Source organism: Mya arenaria, chromosome 14 (assembly GCF_026914265.1).
Source record: "Mya arenaria isolate MELC-2E11 chromosome 14, ASM2691426v1".
Classification (NCBI taxonomy): domain Eukaryota; kingdom Metazoa; phylum Mollusca; class Bivalvia; order Myida; family Myidae; genus Mya; species Mya arenaria.
The window spans coordinates 4,096,100-4,121,864 of record NC_069135.1 but is presented as its reverse complement, the minus strand read 5'-3'; the positions used below and the strand labels follow the sequence as shown (position 1 = coordinate 4,121,864).

General features: G+C 35.4%; 1 protein-coding gene across 1 annotated transcript in view; it reads left to right on the top strand.

The window, feature by feature from the left end:
• Positions 1-25,765, top strand: part of LOC128218173 (guanine nucleotide-binding protein-like 3 homolog) — a 34,459-nt gene that overhangs the window by 3,082 nt on the left and 5,612 nt on the right. Inside the window, exons 2-16 of the mRNA XM_052925755.1 lie at positions 792-844; positions 1,484-1,541; positions 2,003-2,085; positions 2,428-2,556; positions 5,506-5,592; positions 6,861-6,996; positions 7,447-7,550; positions 8,416-8,560; positions 8,700-8,787; positions 9,459-9,570; positions 10,039-10,104; positions 12,415-12,557; positions 22,680-22,810; positions 23,050-23,258; positions 23,798-23,987. Of these exons, the coding sequence (XP_052781715.1) occupies positions 792-844; positions 1,484-1,541; positions 2,003-2,085; positions 2,428-2,556; positions 5,506-5,592; positions 6,861-6,996; positions 7,447-7,550; positions 8,416-8,560; positions 8,700-8,787; positions 9,459-9,570; positions 10,039-10,104; positions 12,415-12,557; positions 22,680-22,810; positions 23,050-23,258; positions 23,798-23,987 (1,734 nt within the window). The remainder of the gene's footprint in view (positions 1-791; positions 845-1,483; positions 1,542-2,002; positions 2,086-2,427; positions 2,557-5,505; positions 5,593-6,860; positions 6,997-7,446; positions 7,551-8,415; positions 8,561-8,699; positions 8,788-9,458; positions 9,571-10,038; positions 10,105-12,414; positions 12,558-22,679; positions 22,811-23,049; positions 23,259-23,797; positions 23,988-25,765) is intronic.

Genomic DNA, 25,765 nt, shown 5'->3' with positions numbered 1-25,765 from the left:
TGTTCCGTCATATTCATGGTGTACAGCCTTTGCCATCTGTTTTTTGCTTTAAGTTACTGGTTCTGACACTCCTTGAACCAAATTCCACATGATGACATTGTGAAAATATGTGACAATGTTCAAAATTATTTTCTGTTGTGTTAAAATTGTTTTGTAGCGATTTCCTTTGTTGATGATTCAGTATTCCTAGTTTGGTATCGATTTCCTTCATAGATAATTCAGTAATCCTTGTTTGGTATCGATTTCCTTCATTGATAATTCAGTAATCCTTGTTTGGTATAGATTTCCTTTGTTGATGATTCAGTATTCCCCCTTTGGTATTGATTTCCTTTGTTGATGATATAGTATTCATCGTTAAATATCGATTTCCTTCATTGATAATTCAGTATTTATCGTTTGGTATCGCTTTTCTTTGTTCATGATTCAGTATTTATTGTTTTGTACAGATTTCCTTTATGGATGATCTTTTGGTATGGATTTCCTTTATGGATGATTCAGGATTTTTTGTTTGGTATTGATTTCCTTCATTCATGATTCCATATTCCTTGTTTAAAATTATTTTTCTTCTTTGATGATTCAGAAAAGCATTTATGACTCATAGTAAAAATATAGTTACAATTAATTGAACAGAGAAATATGATTCCCATTCCTGAGAGGCAGCTAGGCAGCATTGTGTATAAGAAGCTGAGTGTTTTTAAATGTAATGTTAATGTACCAGCAGAATCATATCTTCACAATATTGGCTGTATTTCGACTAAAATTTTATGCAAATAGTTTTATGATTATTTCAGGAAAGAAAAGTCACAGACAAAGCACAAAACTTCGGGAAAAAATTGTGAAAAAGGTAATTTATATTATTTGCTTGTCTGCATGTTTTCTTGAACAAATTAAAATATCGGTCACCTCAGGTCAAAATACACGATCACTTGGTAATATCTTAGGGGAAAAAGTAGTTTTTAAACAATTATTATGAAACTTAGTCAGCACACTTGTCTGCATGTTTTCTTGAATATTATGAATAATAGTCACCTCAGGTTTTTCATAAAACATGTAAATAAGTAAACTCACTTGCTTTTCTTTAAACAATTAAACATCAACCCCAATGCAGATTTTCATTTTCCTTTCATAAGTTCAACCCTTTTATCCCATCTTCATGACTTTTTATCAGAATATTTGAACAAAAGACACAAAAAATACCTATTATAGTTCTGCTCCAAACTATAGTATACATAGTAGTGAAAAGCAGTTTTTGATTACTGCCCACTTAAAATACATACTATTGAAATAATATCATTGTCAGAATGAAATCCTACTATAATGTGGGGTACCTCATTGTCCATTGTTTTCATAGATGTAAATTCATCGTCACCTATATATTCATGTGCATGATATATCTGAATGAATAGTGTGGTTATGTTCTTAAGTTTAGTGTTTTTGTGTAAAATAGGATTCTGAAACTAATTCTATGAACATATATTAATAGGTTCGAGAGCACAAGAGAAAAGAACGAAGAGATGCGAAGAAAAAGCCATCATATATGAGTGAGTGTATTATCAGTTCAACTGCTTTTTATTTAACTCTTTGCCTTTACCCTTTCTTTGGTTTAAAGTTGCTTTAGCTCGACTGTAAGGACAGCTCAAAGCTGATTTGAATACTTTTTTGAGTCTGTTTCCTGGACAGACACCAGTATTGTCTCCTTATTGAACTACCTAAAGAATGTTCTCTCTACCCAGACACCTATACCAATCCACCACTTCCACCCCTCACTCTCATTCTTTATTGTGTAAAACTTAGTATTTATAGGATGCTTGATAAAAAAGGATCAAGTCCACACAGTTTACTTAAAAATTAATGACGACATGAATCTTATTTTTTCAATCTATATTTAATTGAGGCATGTCTAATGTTTATATAAAACTCTCAAGAGCTCAATGTTTAGGCTTAACACACCTATATGTAAGTTAAGTCATGTATGTTGCTTCACTAACCCTGATATTTCCAGAAAAGCGGAAGGACCCGGGCGTGCCTGGCAGTGCTCCGTTCAAGGAAATCGTCTTGAAAGAGGCTGAAGACAGAAAAATACAGGTAAAGGCTTGTTTTTACATGTACCCATTATTTCACATATTAAGAGGGTTGTTTCTTTTCATAATTTTGCTTTCTTTGAACAAGTTGAATTGTTTCTTTTATGCAATATTTTCCTGGTTTCGAGGATTTAAGAAAAATAACTTTGGAGTTATGAAACAACTAATGAAACAAAATTTAAACATTTTTTGTAATATTGACAATTATACATGTAACAACACATTAATTAATGTTAAAATGTGTAAAATAAAAGTCTGTCGTACTTGTTCTTTGGTAATACATAAGAATACACTAATATTTGGAAATGCATGAATGATTGTCACTTATCTATATGTATTTTTACAGATTGAAGAAGAGAGACAAAGACAGAAAGACAGACGTAAGAAGGAACGACAAAAGCTTGTGGATAAAAGGCGAAGTCTGGATGGAATGGTGAAAGATGCTGTAAAGCGAGGAAATGAGTTTGATAGGAAGGTAGGTACAGATATTTGTGGGATGACATTCAGTGTAAGAGACATTATCTGTTATGGGGCAGGAGAACTCATCAGACCACCATCTTTCAAATGTTTGAAGTCCGGATGAAATTAAAGGAGTCCTGTTCATCATATTTATCATTGTCAAAGAAAAGAGATATGTTCGGTAATATAAGTTTAATTATTAGCTTGATAATTTTTGTTTTTAGAAGCTTACAAGAATACTTATAAGATTCACTAGAGCATTCATTGTTATGCCCCCGAAGGTAGGCATATTTAAATCGCACCGTCCGTCCGTGTGTCCGGCTCAATAACTTGTGTCTGGGCTGTAACTTTCCCTTGTATGGACAGATTTTAAAATAACTTGCCACATGTGTTCCACATACCAAGACGACGTGTCACATGCGAGACCCGTGTCCCTACCTCTAAGGTCAAGGTCACACTTAGTGTTTATTATCCCCCGCCTTGAAAAGGCGAGGGGATATAGTAATGGTAGCCGCGATTCCGTGTGTATGTGTGTGTGTGTGTGTGTGTCCGTCCGTCCGGCCCACATTCATTTCTTTGCATCTCTTCTTACATGTCTCATGCGATTTCTACCAAACTTTCAAAGATTTATGACTATATAGTGACACAGCGCATATTGTCAGGCTTTTGCAATTTGACCTTTTTTGAAAGAGTTATTGCCCTTTCTTAATTTTACGCATTTCTTATGTTCCTGAGAAACTACCCTTATCATTGATTGGCTTTCGTTACAAAAAATGTCCCCATGAGGCAGGGGATATAGCTGTCTGTGACCGCTCTTATTCAAAATGGAGTGCTGCATATAGGACATAGAGTATAGGTTGTCGTGTCCGGGCTGTAACTTTCCCTTGTATGGACAGATTTTAAAATAACTTGCCACATGTGTTCCAAATACCAAGACAACGTGTCGCGTGCAATACCCGTGTCCCTACCTCTAAGGTCAAGGTCACACTTATTCACAATGGAATGCTGCTTATAAAGACATAACAGTGTAGGTTGTCAAGTATGGGTGGTATTTTTTATGTTTAGAGGCAATTTAAAATAACTTGCCATATGTATTTGACACGTAAAGGCAAGATCAACTTTTCATGTACAAAATGTCACATTCGGGGGCATTCGTCACATACTGTGACAGCTCTTGTTACTGTCTTCTTTTGCCTGAACAAGGAGTCTGATGGTCTCCCAAGCTACAAAATCTAAGAGTCTGTACCTAATTTCACTGTAGAAGCTTCCTAATGAGTTTCATTTCTTTGTGAAGTAATCTGATGTTAAATTTCTTAAATTTCTTGCCGTAATGCTACAGCAGATCCCAATTTTAAACGTCTTAAGTCCCATATAACAAGATTAGTGAGTCACTATTTTTGAGTTCTGAGATTAAATTATTTTAATGATAATCACGAAAAACTTAATATTGTTTAGTAAAATCTAGAAAAGCAATGAAATTTGGCGCAGGTCACATGATGAGCTGCCTTGTCTCAAGTTAAGCTTAATAAGCAGCTACTGTTTTTGTCTTTAAAGATGCCTTCCCACTCCCCTGTCCATGCCTTCATAGACCACTGTCCATGTCACTTTTCAGACTCTTAAGCACTGAAATTCTTGTCAAAATTTGTCTGACAGGATTAAAGTACATGTTTATTAGTAGCAGGTGCGCTGTCACAAAATGTTCAGTTTAAGTTAAGTTTCAATTGAAAATTTACCAAAATTACAGTGTCAAAAATTAAAGGGTTGACGGATCTAAATAATTTGAGTTCGCATTTTTAACTCCATTAAGTACAATTGAAGTTGTGTACCTTTTTAACTTAAGAATTTGCACAAAAACTGTGTCCAGATGATAACATGCACAATGGATTTTAACAGTTTTTGGTACACATGTTTAACATGCAGGTCAAAATCGACTATTGTTTGCATTGCTTCTTTAATGAGTTATGGCCCCTTTCCAAATAACAATTTGCAAAGGATCAATGTCAAAATATACATTTTTGTTTGAAGACACAAGTATTGAATGTTTATTTAGTTCATACAATACAGGTAAAATTGCCTTTAGTTTAGTTTATCCTTATTTTTTAAGCTTGATTATACTGAAGAGGAAAGCTCATAGAATCTATCTTGAATCTATTTTCTGGGTAGAAACCAGTTCTGATGTGGAGAGGTAAGGAGAAAGGACCGGCATGTGTTCATGCGATTATCTCTGAATAGAAATAGTTTATCATTCATCTGTCCAGGTGGTGCATGGGGGTGGGGGGGGGGGGGGCAGTATCTTTCACAGCTGTGACAGCTCTAGCCTTTAAGGCTTTCCAGCCTGAAATACAATCCGAGTATAATATTAAATGTACCGTAAGAGTAATGTGTTTTGTAAAATACATGAAAAAAATATATATAGACATATAAATGCTGACATCACAACATGCAGAAATAATTTGTTGAACATAAGCAAAACAGATGATAATTGCAATTGGCAACTATAATAGTTATGGTGGGCATATAATTCCATACAATGTATACTGAGGTTGTAATCATTGACATCTTAAGTATTACAAAGAATTATATCTTTAAAGAAATATGCATTTTTTTTCAAATTCTAAATGGCAATTTAATAGGCAAACTAAACAGGTTTGCTTCCATGCAAGTTTAAATATTTCACAGTTTACACAATTAATTATAGCATATACAATTTAGGTAATTTTCTCTTACTTTATGATACTGAGGAAAGGCAATAAAAATATAAAAATGTACTTCACTTTCAACAAGAAAGACATTCAAGAGTATCTGCACATGCAGGCCCAAATATTAAAGGCTATCTGTCCAACAAGGCCTTTCGGGGGGAATTTGTCGCTTTTCTGTGACAACTGTTGTTCAATCTGGTGACGCCCAGATTTATATGCCTGGATTTTAATTGAACCATTCCAATAACTGACCATTCTTATTGCAGCTGGTAGGTCAGAAGCATGATTCTGGTTTTGGAACGGAGAAGAAGGTTGAAATATCTCTCAAGACCTTCTATAAAGAGTTCAGAAAGGTATTTTAGTGTTTACATAATGTTAGTGAAACCATATCACTGTTTTGTAATGAAGTTCCCCATTGGAAAAAAGCATTCAAGGGGCCGTATTCATAAAGAAACTGGAGTTATTTCCGAACTTTAGACGATTTCTTGAAAGTTTGATAGTCATACATCAAAGAAATGTATAAGTGTTTTTTTTCAATCAAGGATCAAGGTCCCTATTTCTAAAATATACAAGTGTTTGTTTACTTTTTGGTTTGACTTTTTGTTAATTGCTTTTGACAGGCACAAAATACATCATTTAATATTGTATTCATTTCAAGACAAAGCAGCATGTAGCTAAGCTGACTGTCATACGACAGCTCTTGTGGTATCAGTCTTCAGGCATTTCAAAAGCTATAATTGCTATAAGGTTAAAGGGTTGGCAACAAGTCTTACGATGATCCCGTATGAGGATTGATAATTCACAATAATAATTCCTATTCTAAATAGAGACATAAAAAAGTAGTACGATGATCCCACAAGAGGATTGATAATTTGCAATACCATTTCTTGTGCTATAAAGGGGTGGAAACTATACCATGATGAACCCATATGAGGATTGTAGATTCACACTATTCTTTTCTGTGCTAAATAGGGATGGAAAGGAGTAGTACAATTAACCAATAAGAGGATGGTAGATTCACACTATTCTTTTCTGTGCTAATTAGGGATGGAAATGAGTACTTATTTAGTACTTTTTGTTAACACATATAAAAAGTAAAGGTCATAGATATACTATACTGTTGTACTGGGGTCTTAAATTTGTTGGTATTATTTGTCTGAGGCTCATTTTTTTATTGTGCAGATTGAAGATCCAAAACGCTTGAAAAATGAAGTCCAAAAATTCCCTCAACTGTCGTTCTTACCCTGTATAACCAATATATATATATCAATTTTATCTATTCAATACTCAAACAAACAATAGAGTACTGTGCTACGTTATCAAGTTCTAGTTGCTATACCTAATTCAAGAGAAAATGTGAATAAAACACTAAAAGTTCGATTTTTTACCATTTGACCACAGTCCTATAAACTATGGATTTGAAACTGTTTCTACATCTATATAGATTATTTTGAAACCTCCATGGTTTAAAGTCCAAGACTAAACAATTTCTGACATGATCAAATAATGCAAGTATAAAATATTATTTCTTGATAAAGGTGAGTTTTTAAGCTTTGAATAATTTGATAATCAGCTTTGAGTGTTTTGTCATGTGGATTGTCCTATTATTTCTCCTCCCCAGGTAGTGGATGCGGCCGATGTGATACTTGAGGTTCTTGACGCTCGCGACCCACTTGGTTCCCGATGCCGACAGATGGAAGACACTGTGATAGGCGCCGGCACAAACAAACGCCTCGTTCTTGTTCTCAATAAAATAGGTGGGCTCTTTATTTGAACAGCACATTTATTGAAAAGAAATGTGAAAGCTTTTTAAGTTATACGGATGCAGGTTACCTGCAGAGACAGGTTTCAAACGGTGAAACAGTGAATCATATGTAAATTTATTAAATTAAATCATGTTAGCTCTTCCAAAATGTTTGCTTTAAGAATGAATCATATACAGGGTTCATACAGGTCTTGAAAAGTCTTGAATTTGATGGCTATCCTTCAAAACTTATTGGATATTGTCAAGATTAAAACTTCCTTGCATTTTTAAGTTGTTTTTTTTAATAATGTCATACAAAACCATCTGTATACCAGCTTGTGTTTTTTCAATTAATATTAGATATATTAATACTGTAGAAATATTCTATATTCATGCTGTCCAAAATTGTTCATTATTAACTTTAAATGTGGCCATTTTTTATTCTTTTGAATTACTACATCAGACCTGGTTCCCAAGGAGAATGTGGAAGCATGGTTGAGGTATCTGAAGAATGAGTATCCAGTTGTGGCCTTCAAGGCCTCTACACAGGCACAGAATGACAACCTGGTACGCTCCATGTATAGTATCATAGTCACAAACATTTATTGGAGTTCGCATTTGGCTAAAACAAATAAATAATGCGCATTTGAAATGTTATATATTAAGCGTGAGAAGTGATTACCGATTAATGATTTGGCAAGATTTTTCAAAAGTGTTGCAGAACAGGGACAGAGTGCTTGTGGGGGGAGAGAGCACATTGTATTTGGCTGTAAAGAACTTGAAACATTATGATTTTGAACAAAAAATAAATAATAGGAATTGTGTTTAATTAAAGTTATATTAGGTTTTACCCCCAGAGTATGTAAAGTTTGTATGTTTTTACACTCTAATTATAAGTTTAAATCAAATCAAAGAACATATTTAACAGTCATTTCATCATTAAGGTATCTGAAGGCATGAGGCCTTAAAAGCACATTTGGTTTGGGTTACCCGACCCTACCTAGTGGCTACAAAATAGGCAACTACTCTTTGGGATGTATAGTGGGTTGGTAAATAAAAATAATAATAAAAAATAACTTTGATTAAATATGTCGTTCAAAAACAGTAATCTCTGTGCAGAATATTTATTACTTTAACACCATTCTTAAATGATGAAAATAATGTTTTTATATAAAGCCTAATAATTTTTTTTTAGAAAAAAAGCCTACCTATCCTGCCTTTTCTGGAAAAAGATGTAACCCTAACCAAATCATGCAGCACCCTTCCATAAATTTATAGCTGAAACCCTATCAAACTGTTGACAAGTTTAATGCACATAATTTCTTGAATGTTCTCATTGTTGGTGCAATTGATTAACTTACCACGTAATCATTTTATTTTATTAATGCATTTTTTAGTTGATGTATGAGTCTGTAATAGTATTATCTTGTAGGGACACAAGAAGTTAAAGCTTTCCAATCCCAATGACGACCTGATTAAAACCAGCAGCTGTCTTGGAGCAGACACTCTGATGAAGTTGCTAGGCAACTACTGTCGCAATAAGGACATCAAAACATCTATCCGTGTAGGAGTTGTGGGTGAGGCTGAACAACAAAGCTTGTTTTTAATAAAATAGCTATTTCAAGAGACTTGTGTAAATGATCACGTTTTACATCCTGAAGTGTTTATCTTCTTTGAGACCTGGAGTGTATGTGGTAATATGTTAATTTGTTTCAGGTCTCCCAAATACTGGAAAGAGTAGTATTATCAACAGTTTGAAGAGGGGAAAGGCATGTAATGTTGGGGCCACACCTGGGGTCACAAAGTAAGGCCTTCTTTTGATCTTGAATTTTCTTTGCTATAAGTATATGTTTTTAACCAAGTTTCAACAGAAACCAGGTTGTAAGAGGGATGTTGATGGGCAGGTGTGTTGATCAGGCATGCGGGCGGGCGGTTGTCAAAACATCAGTTTCTGCCCAATAAATTAAACTAGCATTGATGGATAGTAATGAAAGTTGTAGTGTACGGTAAGTAGCTTATATGAAGAGCTAGCTTGGGATTGTGTTTGAGTGGGGGATGGTCAAGGTCAAGGTAACTGTTAATAAAAATAGAAAAATGGTTTTCGCCCAATAACTAGAATTTATCGAAACTAAACACATAACATACTTAACTAGAGTTATTTTCAGTAATGTCTCTTTCAGTTCCTAACTCGTACAAGAAAATGATTGGCTGTAATTTCTGATTGCCCATATTAAAAACCTTGTTTGTCCCATTGCGGCGCTACTAGTTTTAAATTGTTAGTTACCCTGTAATCAATTTGTTAATAGTAAGTATATCCATGAAAACAGTCAATTCTGTTAGTTAAAAATTAAAAGGTCTCATCAGTTTGTATTCACACACAAGTCTTCTGAGCTCACAAACTGGTTATTTTGCAGACTGTTTTTTTGTGATTTTTAACAAAGCATTTAATTACCTATTACCTTGGCGCCATTTCAGGCAGATGCAGGAGGTTATGTTGGACAAACACATCCGGCTTCTGGACAGTCCCGGGGTTGTTATGGCAACAGGGAATTCAGACACCTCTGTCGTCCTCAGGAACTGTGTCAAGGTCAGGCTTATACTGTGTCTAGTTTAGACTAAACTGTCGTAGTCAGACGTAAACTGTGTCAAGGTCAGGCTTAATCGGTATCAAGGTCAGACTAAACTGTCATAGTCAGACTTAAACTGTGTCAAGGTCAAGTTTAAACTGTGTCAATCTCCTACCTAAAATAGTCAAGGTCTGGTATAAACTTCAGCTTAAACATGATTCATTACATATAATATCTTTGAAGTTATAAGGATGATTAGTTAAGATGAATTTAGAAAGTGTTGTATTGTTTCATTCTTTGACAGACTAGGTTGTTAAAATGAAACCACATTTTCTTGATACAGTTACCAGTACAAGTCAGTGTATGGTACTTTACCTAAGAGTTTCTATAACATTTCATGAGTATCCATGGCCTTGGATTTGATTATTGAAATATTTTTTTACTATTTAAGATATAAACACTTACTTGTGAATTGTACATCTTTTCAGCTGGAGAACTTAGAAGATGCCACAGGGCCAGTGGATGTTATTTTGAAAAGATGCAATAAACAACAGGTGTAGTATATGCAATATTATCTTTAAGAATATGATATTAAATTGAAATTTAAAGCATATGAGATGCAGAAAAGTATGATTCTTTCTAACGATGTATATTGGCGATGATTGATGATTATATGAGTGCAATAAGACTAACAGGATGGAATACATACTGAGCCCATATTCATGTAAGATCTGAGTCTGAGTTTCAAATCCAAGAATCAAATGCTCAATTTTTTTTCTCTTACAGAAGTGTCTCTTCTAAACCAATGACTGTTGAATTTGCTGTAAATATAACAGATATCAAGTCATACTATTATAAAAACATATTTAAAAAAATAAATATAAGAATTGTTACAATTAAAATTTTGTATTTCTCGGTATAAAGAAAGTATACTCTGACTACTTAAATGCTTGTAAATGATTAAGTGAACATAACTCAAAAAAACATCTGATCAAATACCGTATTATATCATGTATAGGAAGCTAGCATAGATAGTACGCAGGCAAAAAATATGACGAGAAATCAGGTAAAAACCCTTAATATGATAGAAAGGACGCAGTGAAAAAATCCGAGCTGAAAATCGGAGACCACCATTTTTTTGTTGTCATTTTTTTATGTTTGTGAAAATGGCACAAAGGCTAATGAATACCATACTTAATAAATACTAAACTGATATTTGTTTCTTTGTTTATTGCAAGAATAAAATTACATTTTGAGAATAGCGATGACAAATAAATAGCACACATAGTTACATATAGTAACACCAATAACAGCACACATAGTTACATATAGTAACACAATTAATAGCACACATAGAAATAGCAACAATAGCACAGTCAAGTCTCATTCCCTCACCCGGATGTCGCTTGCATCGAACCCTTCGAATTCGTCGTCCTCGGCGTCGCTGTCGAAGAATCTTTCAATTTCCTCTTCCGTGATTTCCGGTGTTTTATCACTATAGAAACCGCAGCATTCCTCTTCTTCTTCCTCCTCCATCTGTTGGTTGTCCGTTGGTTTTACATAGTCCTCCCAGAGAACGTCATCCTCAGTTCCGTCGAGAGCATTGGATATGCAGCATTTTTTGAAGGCGTGTGTTATGATTTTGTGGTCGAGCTGTTCCCAGGCTTCCACAATCCATGAGCAGATCTGTAGCTTTTCACGTACTGTGTAGGATGCATGTGCCTTTCCCATATTGGGAAGCAGGTGTTAAGGCACTTAAAAGTACCGTTAATGACAATTTGTATTCTTTCTAAGGGTTTATCATAATGATAACCTTTCAAGATTATTTTGTTTAGTGGCTCTTAAAAGCATCGCTTTGACAATTTGTATTCTTTGTGAGGGTTTATCGTAATGATTACCTTTCAAGAATTCTTTATAGTGGCACTTAAAAGTACCGCTTTTGACAATTTGTGTTCTTTCTGATAGATTATCGTAAACGATAACCTTTCGAGAATGATATACTGGCTGTAAAAGCAGCACTCTTATATTGTATGAAATGTTCTCAAAATGTCAACACCTCCAGCCAAGTGTAATAACACGCCCTTAGAACAAACAAACAGCTCTATTATCGCTACAGTTTGGTCTATCGGTATGTTTTTCTAATTAAAGGCGTCATGTGTTTTTCACACCTTAGCCGATTTGAAAACACTTGATGGTGACAAGAATTTTACTTTGTCCCCTTTAAATGAAAACATTTTACAAAGTATAGCATAAAAATATGGAGGCGTTTAAATCAAGAACAATGTTAAACTGACATACGGGTATATGACTATTATCCCAATTTTCTTTTACCGATACAACTCATTCTATTACCTTCTGCTACTCATCGTGTTATGTAAAAAAGTAAACAAACAACGTTTTTCATTTAATTTTATTTCTCCCTTTAATTAAACAAAGATTAAACATTAAACATATTCATGAACATTTATGCATGTGTAAACTTTGCGTGATTTTACCTACATCAGTTGTTCTCTTCGGTGACGCATGACAGATACTTACTATTACCGCTTCTTCCCCGGTCCGATATTTTCGACCAGAAATGGACTTGGAAAAAAACAGATGCAATTCTAATAGCATAGAAAGGACACAGGCACTTTTTAAGGCGAGAATTGGAGGTAAAAAAGTGTGTCCTATGCATGATATAATACGGTACCATTATGTTATGATATGAATGTAGTTGAAAAACAGCTCAATCCTGGTCTTCCCCAGCTTAACAAAGGCAGAAAGATGGAATTCGAAAACATTTGAATAATAAGAAAATTATAATGAATGATATTCATGCAATATTATGTCGAAGGGTTGTTGTATTTCAATTTCCATTTCAGATGATGTTACACTACTGCATCACGGAGTACCAGGATGTTAACGAGTTCTTGTCACTGTTGGCACGGAGACTTGGGCGGTTAAAGAAGGGCGGGATCCCAGATGTAAATAGAGCAGCACGGACTGTCCTGCAGCATTGGAACATGTATGTTGACCGTAACACAACACATGCTTACTGGAGGAAAAATATCATGTTAAAGTTGAATGTGTAAAGTAGCGCCCTTTAGCGCATGTAGACGAGTTTTGCCGACATTGCCCATTAGCACATGTATACACTTATGGCCAACTCTATGGACTACTGGATGACAATGCATTGCCCACATTTCAAAAGTGTCATTTTAATATTTCAATTTTGCATCATTCTTTTTGTAAACAATATCCCGAAGGTTTATAAAAGTAAAGCTAAGCATTATGGGTATTGAATTTCCCTTGGAAATATTGTCTCATAAAATTAGAAGGTAATTATTACTGGCAATCACAGGTGTGATATTCCATTGTGACGTAAGAGCACGAGGCCGAGTATGGAAATTCCCCCTAATTCATTGATGCGTAAATCATCAAATAAATTGTCAGTTCACTTAAGCATTAAAATTAATAAATGTTATATTTATTTTAGGATTAAATTTTGATTAAAAACAATAGAAATAATATGTAGCTGAGAAAATTTGAAGTGATACATGTCCAGCGTGGTTCTTGCCATAAAGTAGGTCATGTAAACATCTTTTGGCAAATTTGCAAGCGTCTGGATGATCCAGCTACATTAGTCATACCGGAAATATCAGTCTCAGCTTTCTTTTTGTAAACATTTTTTGAAGGGGTCATAAAGTAAAACAGACATCCCGGACTTGATCAATCTACTGGATGACACAGGATATTCCTGCCATATTTCTGTGTATTATACACTAGAACATCAAAAGTCAGCTGTTTATGCCCCCCGAAGGTGGGCATATTAAAATCGCACTGTCCGTCTGTCCGTCCGTCCGTCCGTCCGTCCGTCCGTCCGGCTCTATAACTTTCCCTTGTATGAACAGATTTTAAAATAACTTGCCACATGTGTTCCACATACCAAGACGACGTGTGGCGTGCAAGACTCGTGTCCCTACCTCAAAGGTCAAGGTCACACTTAGTGTTTATTCACAATGGAGTGCTGCATATAAGGACATAGAGTATAGGTTGTCGTGTCCGGGCTGTAACTTTCTCTTTTATGGACAGATTTTAAAATAACTTGCCACATGTGTTCCACATACCAAGACCACATGTCGTGGCAAGACCCGTGTCCCTACCTCAAAGGTCAAGGTCACACTTAGTGTTTATTTACAATGGAGTGCTGCATATAAGGACATAGAGTGTAGGTTGTCGTGTCCGGGCTGTAACTTTCCCTTGTATAGACAGATTTTAAAATAACTTGCCACATGTGTTTCACATACCAAGACGACGTGTCGCGTGCAAGACCCGTGTCCCTACCTCAAAGGTCAAGGTCACACTTAGTGTTTATTCACAATGGAGTGCTGCATATAAGGACATAGAGTATAGGTTGTCGTGTCCGGGCTGTAACTTTCTCTTGTATGGACAGATTTTAAAATAACTTGCCAAATGTGTTCCACATACCAAGACGATGTGTCGCGTGCAAGACCCGTGTCCCTACCTTAAAGGTCAAGGTCACACTTAGTGTTTATTTACAATGGAGTGCTGCATATAAGGACATAGAGTATAGGTTGTCGTGTCTGGGCTGTAACTTTCCCTTATATGGACAGATTTTAAAATAACTTGCCACATGTGTTCCACATACCAAGAAGACGTGTCGCGTGCAAGACCCGTGTCCCTACCTCAAAGGTCAAGGTCACACTTAGTGTTTATTCACAATGGAGTGCTGCATATGAGGACATCGAGTATAGGTTGTCGTGTCCGGGCTGTAACTTTCTCTTGTATGGACAGATTTTAAAATAACTTGCCACATGTGTTCCACATACTAAGACAACGTGTCGCGTGCAAGACCTGTGTCCCTGCCTCAAAGGTCAAGGTCACACATAGTGTTTATTCACAATGGAGTGCTGCATACAAGGACATAGAGTATAGGTTGTTGTGTCCGGGCTGTAACTTTCCCTTGTATGGACAGATTTTAAAATAACTTGCCACATGTGTTCCACATACCAAGACGACGTGTCGCGTGCAAGACCCGTGTCCCTACCTCAAAGGTCAAGGTCACACTTAGTGTTTATTCACAATGGAGTGCTGCATATAAGGACATAGAGTTTAGGTTGTCGTGTCAGGGCTGTTACTTTCCCTTGTATGGACAGATTTTAAAATCACATGCTACATGTGTTCCACATACGAAGACAACGTGTCATGTGCAAGACCCATGTCCCTACCTCTAAGGTGAAAGATACACTAAGTGTTTATTCACAAGGGAATTCTGAATATAAGGACATAACAGTGTAGGTTGTCAAGTATGGGTGGTATTTTTTTATGTTCAGAGGCAATTTAAAATAACTTGCCATATGTATTTGTCACGTAAAGGCAAGATCAACTTTTCATGTACTGACCTTGTTCGTAGGTCAATGTCACATTCGGGGGCATTGGTCACATACTGTGACAGCTCTTGTTAAATCTGGATGGGTCTTTTTTATGATCGGGGTTATAAAAGTAAGATTGATCCAAGCATTTTTTAACCCCTTGATTGAATGAAATTATGACATTTCAAAGTAATGGTACAATTCCATTTTCAAATTGCATTCACAGATGAAATAAAATCATTTAATATTTCATCATTGACACCATTTATTAGATAATTTAATTATTATCTGTAAAAAAAATTCACATAAAAAGATTTGTCCACAATTATTGCGAGTAATATTGATCTTAAGGTCATACTTCTTTATAAATTTTCACTTTTCCAATACCCCTAAAAAGGGCCTATACAAATAAGGACTGCTTATCAGTAAGTTACATGTAGCAAGGAGGTGTAATCTGGCCACTTGCCTATGTGCTTAAGGGTTAACAAATGAATTGAATGCCTTCAGTGGAATTCATGTATATGATTTCTCAGAAGAAAACGGCTAAATACATGTAAGATTTCATTTGTCATCATTGGAATTCTTTAATTATTAATGTTCAATTGTATATGCAAATAAAAATCCTTAAAGGGGCTAGACACCAAGTAAAAACGCAAGAAAAAAAGAAATTTGTCAAAAATTTACATAAACTTGACAATCGTTGTGTACTACACATAGAATCTTACTTACTGATTTATCTCATCACTAACATCACATGCATCTTTCACTGTTTTTAACTCAACTATTCGAAGAATAAGGAGAGCTATACTACTCACCCAAGCGTTTGGCATCGGCGTCACCCCTTGGTTAAGGTTTTGCATGCAAGCACACATAGGTTAATATCTCAGCAACTACTTGAAGTATTGCATTGAGACTTTATACAATGGTACTCAACCATCCAACCTACTTAATTAACCAAGTTTGATAACTCTACTTTGCACTTAATGCCAATAATAGGCCTTTAATATTTGACTTAGAAATTCTGGTTAAGGTTTTGCGTGCAAGCACACATAGGTTAATATCTCAGCAACTACTTGAGGTATTGCATTGAGACTTGATACAATGGTACTCAACCATCCAACCTACTTAATTAACCAAGTTAGATAACTCTAGTTTGCATTTAATGCAAATAATAGGCCTTTATTATTTGACTTAGAAATTCTGGTTAAGGTTTTGCGTGCAAGCACACATAGGTTAATATCTCAGCAACTGCTTGAGGTATTGCATTGAGACTTGATACAATGGTACTCAACCATCCAACCTACTTAATTTACCAAGTTAGATAACTCTAGTTTGCATTTATTGCAAATAATTGCCCTTTATTATTCGACTCAAATTCTGGTTACGGTTTTGCATGTAAGCACACATAGGTTAATATCTCAGCAACTACTGGATGAATAGCATTGAGACTTTATAAAATGGTACTCAACCATCCAATCTACTTAAATAACCAAGTAAGATAACTCTAGTTTGCATTAAATTCAAATAATGGCCCCTTTTTTATTTAACATGGTTAAGGTTTTGCATGTAACTACTTTTAAGTCAATGCTTCAGCAAATACATCATGTATTGCATTGAAACTTTACACACAGGCTCCCAACCATTTAACCTTCTTATTTAATCAAGTAAGATAACTCTATCTTTCATATTATATAATTTTTGCCCCTTTATTATGCGACTTAAAAATTCTGGTTAAGTTCTTGCATGTTAGCACACATAGGATAATAGCTCAGCAACTACTTGATGTATTGCATTGAGACTTTATACAATGGTATTCAACCACCCAACCTTATTGAATAATCAAGTTAGATAACTGTGTTTCGCAAATAATGGCCCTTTATTATTACACTTAAAAATTCTGGTTAAAATTTTGCATGTAACCACATTTATGTTAATATCTGGGCACATCATGTATTGTATTGAAATCTAATCTAACAGTGATCCATGCATGTTTCACCAAAACTTTTCAATCCTTACACTGAAAAGCGTCAGAATAGTCGAGCACTCTGTCTCTGTGACAGCTCTTGTTAAACATTCTTTTAATTTGAAATTTACTATGGTTGTCTACCACGTAAATCCCAGTAAGTTTAAAAATATTGTTGGTTAATTTATCTGTACTCATTAAAAGATATGAATTAAACTGAAAACAATTCTGCTCTATTTTAAACAAAGAAACACAGATGAGACAGCAACATGATACCATGAAAAGTGACGTATCATCGGCCTCATACTAGCTCGCATTGACAATTCTTGGCTTACGGAAATACACTATTTGCCAATTTTTGGACCATCTGGTGTCAAGCCCCTTTAAAATAATGTGTTATATGAGGAACTATCAGTATATCAAATAAAGTTCATTTTAGTTAAGTTGTATATTTTTCCTCACTATTAAGCAAAATGATATTACTACAAACTAAATTAAATTCTATTATATAATGGCCATATGATTGTAAGTGCATGAAAAACCTTTTTATGCCCCCGAAGGTGGGCATATTAAAATCGCACCGTCCGTCCGTCCCTCCGGCTCTTTAACTTTCCCTTGTATGGACAGATTTTAAAATAACTTGCCACATGTGTTCGACATACCAAGACGACGTGTGGCGTGCAAGACTCGTGTCCCTACCTCAAAGGTCAAGGTCACACTTAGTGTTTATTCACAATGGAGTGCTGCATATAAGGACATAGAGTATAGGTTGTCGTGTCCGGGCTGTAACTTTCTCTTGTATGGACAGATTTTAAAATAACTTGCCACATGTGTACCACATACCAAGACGACGTGTCGCATGCAAGACCCGTGTCCCTACCTCAAAGGTCAAGGTCACACTTTGTGTTTATTCACAATGGAGTGCTGCATATAAGGACATAGAGTATAGGTTGTCGTGTACGGGCTGTAATTTTCCCTTGTATGGACAGATTTTAAAATAACTTGCCACATGTGTTCCACATACCAAGACGACATGTCGCGTGCAAGACCCGTGTCCCTACCTCAAAGGTCAAGGTCACACTTAGTGTTTATTCACAATGGAGTGCTGCATATAAGGACATAGAGTTTAGGTTGTCGTGTCAGGGCTGTTACTTTCCCTTGTATGGACAGATTTTAAAATCACATGCTACATGTGTTCCACATACGAAGACAACGTGTCATGTGCAAGACCCATGTCCCTACCTCTAAGGTGAAAGATACACTAAGTGTTTATTCACAAGGGAATTCTGAATATAAGGACATAACAGTGTAGGTTGTCAAGTATGGGTGGTATTTTTTTATGTTCAGAGGCAATTTAAAATAACTTGCCATATGTATTTGTCACGTAAAGGCAAGATCAACTTTTCATGTACTGACCTTGTTCGTAGGTCAATGTCACATTCGGGGGCATTGGTCACATACTGTGACAGCTCTTGTTAAATCTGGATGGGTCTTTTTTATGATCGGGGTTATAAAAGTAAGATTGATCCAAGCATTTTTTAACCCCTTGATTGAATGAAATTATGACATTTCAAAGTAATGGTACAATTCCATTTTCAAATTGCATTCACAGATGAAATAAAATCATTTAATATTTCATCATTGACACCATTTATTAGATAATTTAATTATTATCTGTAAAAAAAATTCACATAAAAAGATTTGTCCACAATTATTGCGAGTAATATTGATCTTAAGGTCATACTTCTTTATAAATTTTCACTTTTCCAATACCCCTAAAAAGGGCCTATACAAATAAGGACTGCTTATCAGTAAGTTACATGTAGCAAGGAGGTGTAATCTGGCCACTTGCCTATGTGCTTAAGGGTTAACAAATGAATTGAATGCCTTCAGTGGAATTCATGTATATGATTTCTCAGAAGAAAACGGCTAAATACATGTAAGATTTCATTTGTCATCATTGGAATTCTTTAATTATTAATGTTCAATTGTATATGCAAATAAAAATCCTTAAAGGGGCTAGACACCAAGTAAAAACGCAAGAAAAAAAGAAATTTGTCAAAAATTTACATAAACTTGACAATCGTTGTGTACTACACATAGAATCTTACTTACTGATTTATCTCATCACTAACATCACATGCATCTTTCACTGTTTTTAACTCAACTATTCGAAGAATAAGGAGAGCTATACTACTCACCCAAGCGTTTGGCATCGGCGTCACCCCTTGGTTAAGGTTTTGCATGCAAGCACACATAGGTTAATATCTCAGCAACTACTTGAAGTATTGCATTGAGACTTTATACAATGGTACTCAACCATCCAACCTACTTAATTAACCAAGTTTGATAACTCTACTTTGCACTTAATGCCAATAATAGGCCTTTAATATTTGACTTAGAAATTCTGGTTAAGGTTTTGCGTGCAAGCACACATAGGTTAATATCTCAGCAACTACTTGAGGTATTGCATTGAGACTTGATACAATGGTACTCAACCATCCAACCTACTTAATTAACCAAGTTAGATAACTCTAGTTTGCATTTAATGCAAATAATAGGCCTTTATTATTTGACTTAGAAATTCTGGTTAAGGTTTTGCGTGCAAGCACACATAGGTTAATATCTCAGCAACTGCTTGAGGTATTGCATTGAGACTTGATACAATGGTACTCAACCATCCAACCTACTTAATTTACCAAGTTAGATAACTCTAGTTTGCATTTATTGCAAATAATTGCCCTTTATTTGAAATTCTGGTTACGGTTTTGCATGTAAGCACACATAGGTTAATATCTCAGCAACTACTGGATGAATTGCATTGAGAGAGACTTAAAATGGTACTCAACCATCCAATCTACTTAAATAACCAAGTAAGATAACTCTAGTTTGCATTAAATTCAAATAATGGCCCCTTTTTTATTTAACATGGTTAAGGTTTTGCATGTAACTACTTTTAAGTCAATGCTTCAGCAAATACATCATGTTTTGCATTGAAACTTTACACACAGGCTCCCAACCAGTTAACCTTCTTCTTTTATAATCAAGTAAGATAACTCTATCTTTCATTTTATATAATTTCTGCCCCTTTATTATGCGACTTAAAAATTCTGGTTAAGTTCTTGCATGTTAGCACACATAGGATAATAGCTCAGCAACTACTTGATGTATTGCATTGAGACTTTATACAATGGTATTCAACCACCCAACCTTATTGAATAATCAAGTTAGATAACTGTGTTTCGCAAATAATGGCCCTTTATTATTACACTTAAAAATTCTGGTTAAAATTTTGCATGTAACCACATTTATGTTAATATCTGGGCACATCATGTATTGTATTGAAATCTAATCTAACAGTGATCCATGCATGTTTCACCAAAACTTTTCAATCCTTACACTGAAAAGCGTCAGAATAGTCGAGCACTCTGTCTCTGTGACAGCTCTTGTTAAACATTCTTTTAATTTGAAATTTACTATGGTTGTCTACCACGTAAATCCCAGTAAGTTTAAAAATATTGTTGGTTAATTTATCTGTACTCATTAAAAGATATGAATTAAACTGAAAACAATTCTGCTCTATTTTAAACAAAGAAACACAGATGAGACAGCAACATGATACCATGAAAAGTGACGTATCATCGGCCTCATACTAGCTCGCATTGACAATTCTTGGCTTACGGAAATACACTATTTGCCAATTTTTGGACCATCTGGTGTCAAGCCCCTTTAAAATAATGTGTTATATGAGGAACTATCAGTATATCAAATAAAGTTCATTTTAGTTAAGTTGTATATTTTTCCTCACTATTAAGCAAAATGATATTACTACAAACTAAATTAAATTCTATTATATAATGGCCATATGATTGTAAGTGCATGAAAAACCTTTTTATGCCCCCGAAGGTGGGCATATTAAAATCGCACCGTCCGTCCGTCCCTCCGGCTCTTTAACTTTCCCTTGTATGGACAGATTTTAAAATAACTTGCCACATGTGTTCGACATACCAAGACGACGTGTGGCGTGCAAGACTCGTGTCCCTACCTCAAAGGTCAAGGTCACACTTAGTGTTTATTCACAATGGAGTGCTGCATATAAGGACATAGAGTATAGGTTGTCGTGTCCGGGCTGTAACTTTCTCTTGTATGGACAGATTTTAAAATAACTTGCCACATGTGTACCACATACCAAGACGACGTGTCGCATGCAAGACCCGTGTCCCTACCTCAAAGGTCAAGGTCACACTTTGTGTTTATTCACAATGGAGTGCTGCATATAAGGACATAGAGTATAGGTTGTCGTGTACGGGCTGTAATTTTCCCTTGTATGGACAGATTTTAAAATAACTTGCCACATGTGTTCCACATACCAAGACGACATGTCGCGTGCAAGACCCGTGTCCCTACCTCAAAGGTCAAGGTCACACTTAGTGTTTATTCACAATGGAGTGCTGCATATAAGGACATAGAGTATAGGTTGTCGTGTCTGGGCTGTAACTTTCTCTTGTATGGACAGATTTTAAAATAACTTGCCACATGTGTTCCACATACCAAGAGGATGTGTCTCCTGCAAGACCCCTGTCCCTACCTCTAAAGTCAAGGTCACACTAAGTGTTTATTCATAATGGAGTGCTGCATATAAGGACATAGAGTATAGGTTGTCGCGTCCGGGCTGTAACTTTCCCTTGTATGGACAGATTTTAAAATAACTTGCCAAATGTGTTCCACATACCAAGACGACGTGTCGCGTGCAAAACCCGTGTCCCTAGCTCAAAGGTCAAGGTCACACTAAGTGTTTATTCACAATGGAGTGCTGCATGTAAGGACATAGAGTATAGGTTGTCGTGTCCGGGCTGTAACTTTCCCTTGTATGGACAGATTTTAAAATAACTTGCCACATGTGTTCCACATACCAAGACAACGTGTTGCGTGCAAGACCCGTGTCCCTACCTCAAAGGTCAAGGTCACACTTAGTGTTTATTCACAATGGAGTGCTGCATTTAAGGACATAGAGTATAGGTTGTCGTGTCCAAGCTGTAACTTTCCCTTGTATGGACAGATTTTAAAATAACTTGCTACATGTGTTCCACATACCAAGACGACGTGTCGCGTGCAAGACCTGTGTCCCTGCCTCAAAGGTCAAGGTCACACATAGTGTTTATTCACAATGGAGTGCTGCATATAAGGACATCGAGTATAGGTTGTCGTGTCTGGGCTGTAACTTTCCCTTGTATGGACAGATTTTAAAATAACTTGCCACTTGTGTTCCACATACCAAGAGGACGTGTCGCGTGCAAGACCTGTGTCCCTACCTCAAAGGTCAAAGTCACACTTAGTGTTTATTCACAATGGAGTGCTGCATATAAGGACATCGAGTATAGGATGTCGTGTCAGGGCTGTTACTTTCCCTTGTATGGACATATTTTAAAATCACTTGCTATATGTGTTCCACATACGAAGACGACGTGTCGTGTGCAAGACCCATGTCCCTACCTCTAAGGTGAAAGATACACTAAGTGTTTATTCACAAGGGAATTCTGAATATAAGGACATAACAGTGTAGGTTGTCAAGTATGGGTGGTATTTTTTTATGTTCAGAGGCAATTTAAAATAACTTGCCATATGTATTTGACACGTAAAGGCAAGATCAACTTTTCATGTACTGACCTTGTTCGTAGGTCAATGTCACATTCGGGGGCATTCGTCACATACTGTGACAGCTCTTGTCTTTACTTACAATCAGCATGTAGATAACATGTAAAAACTTACCAACACCTACTTCATGTTGTAGGGGTAAAATCAACTACTACACCCACCCCCCAGAGCAGACAGACACTCACATGAGTGCAGAGATCATAACACAGATGGGTCAAGAGTTTGATATCGACAGTCTTCTGGCTGAACAGCAGAAAGTCATTGACAGTGAGTAGAATACTTTTTTTTAACTGGATGAAACTCAAGAATGTTTGAATTATCATAAATTGTATGTATTGTGGATAACATTAAAGAGACTAATAAACACGTTTGATGTTACTTCAATTCTTAATTTCAGTGACAAAAATGTTAAGTTGAACGATGATTGGCACAAAATGTTTTGTAATACTTTAAATAGTTGATTCTTTATAGGATAAAATACAATAACAATGTATAATACTCTTTAGCCCTTGACAAGACCAGCACAAAGCACATGCTGGTAGAAAGTCTGGGTCCTGCTGAAGTGATCATGAACGCTGATGATATTGACAAGAAATTAGTGGATGAAAATGAGGATGATGATGAAGAAATGTCAGCAGATGGTGATGATGACAATGAGGTCCTAGCTGATAGTGATGATGATGATGACGCTATGGAGGATGATGAGGATGTTGAGGTCTGGGCATTAGTTTTAAATTCAGTCCTTTTTCTAGGCATTTTGGAAACATGTTTGCATCTAAATTTAGAAAAAAATACAAGAAATCATTTAAGGAAATCACATGGTATCTGTGTGAATTTGCCTATTATTATAAAATCATCAAAATTTAAGTAATAAACTGTATGTTTTTTGTTAGTAATCTTTATACTGCTCATTCTATATATTTTTTCAAAATATTTTTAAAAAAAAGGATCAATCAACTGAATATTGATCTTTTTTGTTGTTGTTTTCCTGTCGTTTTGCGGAAACGGCATGCTAAAACCTTTAACCTTGGCGATTATTGAAAAACAGTTCAATATATTGAGATGAATCTTGAAAGTATACATGCTATCAGTGATAATATGCACATGTGTAGAAAACCAATAAATCTAGCATTCATTATTGTATTACAGTTGGTAACCTTGGTTTGAGTATAGACATCAACATGTCTATTCCATAAGGAAGGGCTTCATAAATTAAATGTTCTTTATATATAATTGTGTATAATCTATCTGCAGATGAAACAGATGACAGTCACTTTACCTGTCAGCAAGCCAAAGTCCAGTAGATCATCAAAAAAACAAACTCTGGCTGTGAAGGAGAAAATTGCCCAAAGTAAAGAAAAACAGCTCAATCCTGGTCTTCCCCAGCTTAACAAAGGCAGAAAGATGGAATTCAAAAAGATGAAGAAACAAAGAAAACGAAGGGGTTAGTCATTTAAATAGTTAAAATTTAGCTATCCTTTTAAATATGTTTGTCTACAGTAGCCCTTGACTGCCTCACTCAAAATACCCCCCACTCTAAATGACCTTGGCCCCTGATGTATTATAGCATGTATGATGTAGTTTTTGTGTTTACCAAGTATCAATTAAGACATTCAATAATGCTGATCTACTGAAAAAGACTACGGCAAGCAAATACTTTTTTGACCTGTCCTGGTGAATTGTCTTTTATGAAACAAAATGGGTAAAAAGGCATTATTACAACTCAAATGAATTGTATATTGACTTACCATGAATGGGATCTAATGAATATCATGACTATTGTTTTGATGATTTGTAACACTAAATAATAACATGCCGCTGCAACCAGTGTATACTGCAGTTGCTAGACATTTATGATGTTTCGTCCATAATTTCCCCTGCCATAAGGCAACAATATAGAAATGAATAGCACATGAGCGTGTCATCTCAAACACTTTTTGTCCGAAACATAACTCAAAAAGTGAGTAAAGTATTGACTATAAACTTCAAACATCATATACAAAAAGATCATAATGAGAGAAAGTGCAGTGAACTCTGGCTACATTTTTTTTTAATTATTGCCCTTTGCTCATGTTCATACCTTAATTTCTTCTGAAGCATAACTCCAAGTCTTGAGCTATTGACTTCAAACTTCATATACAGATAGATCTATTTAAGGGGCAGTTCAATGTGCAGGAACCATAACTATGGCTGAGATATTTTTAATGTTATTGTCACTCCTAAAGTCTTAGCAGTATTGACACACTTGCATGCATATAGATCCTATTTGGTAAAAGTAAATGACATCCAATTCCATATTTAGATTGATGATATTGAGGGATACTATTGATTTGTAAAGAACCATAACTCTGGCTGCCGTATTTCTTGAGTTATGGCCTTCTTCTCAATTTCATCCTATTTTTTTTGACAGGAGTCTAACTCCCTCTTTTTGAGACATTACATCAAATTTTATATTCAGTTAAATAATATTGACAAGGAGTCCACAGAAAACTTAGCTCTGGATATTTGTTCATAAGTTTATCATATCTCGCATATAGTTTAAAAGCAACTTTGCCCTAATGGAAATTGTTGAATTAATGATTGTTTTGACAGAAGGCACACTGGAAGGTCATTGTTACTAAAATAGAACAAAGCCCTTAGCTCAATTTCTGTATTCTTAAAAGTTATTGCCTTTCGTTCAAGAGGTATCTTTCAAATTGTGGAGATAATGTTCTTCATTCGGCGGATGATATGGCGGTCAGCGACTGCTATTGTTATAAAATAAAGATAGGGATGGCATCAATGATATAGGAGGATGTATTTATAGGGATGGCATCAATGATATAGGAGGATGTATTTATGTCTGACAAAGAAAACCACATAGAAATTGTTTTCATGCATCTATCTTTGACTTTAAACATGTTGAAATTATATTTGGAAAAAGGTCAATTTAGGATATTAAGCTTCTGTCAAAGAAAGTTGTTATTTTTTTCTCTTTATTTCAGAACACAGCCTTAATGTCAATGTTGGTGTCATATTGAAAAAATATTATTTTCACAGTATCTCGTATCAAGATATGTGAAATTGAGACCTGTTTTTGTAAGCCTTTAAGGAAGGTAAATTCCCCGCAATTTGCAGGTATATAAATACCTCAGGGATGAGATTACCATTATTCCACATATTTCCGGGATTGTTTTGGTCTCTGAAATTAAACATCAGTGACCTAAGGGCAGGGACATAAAT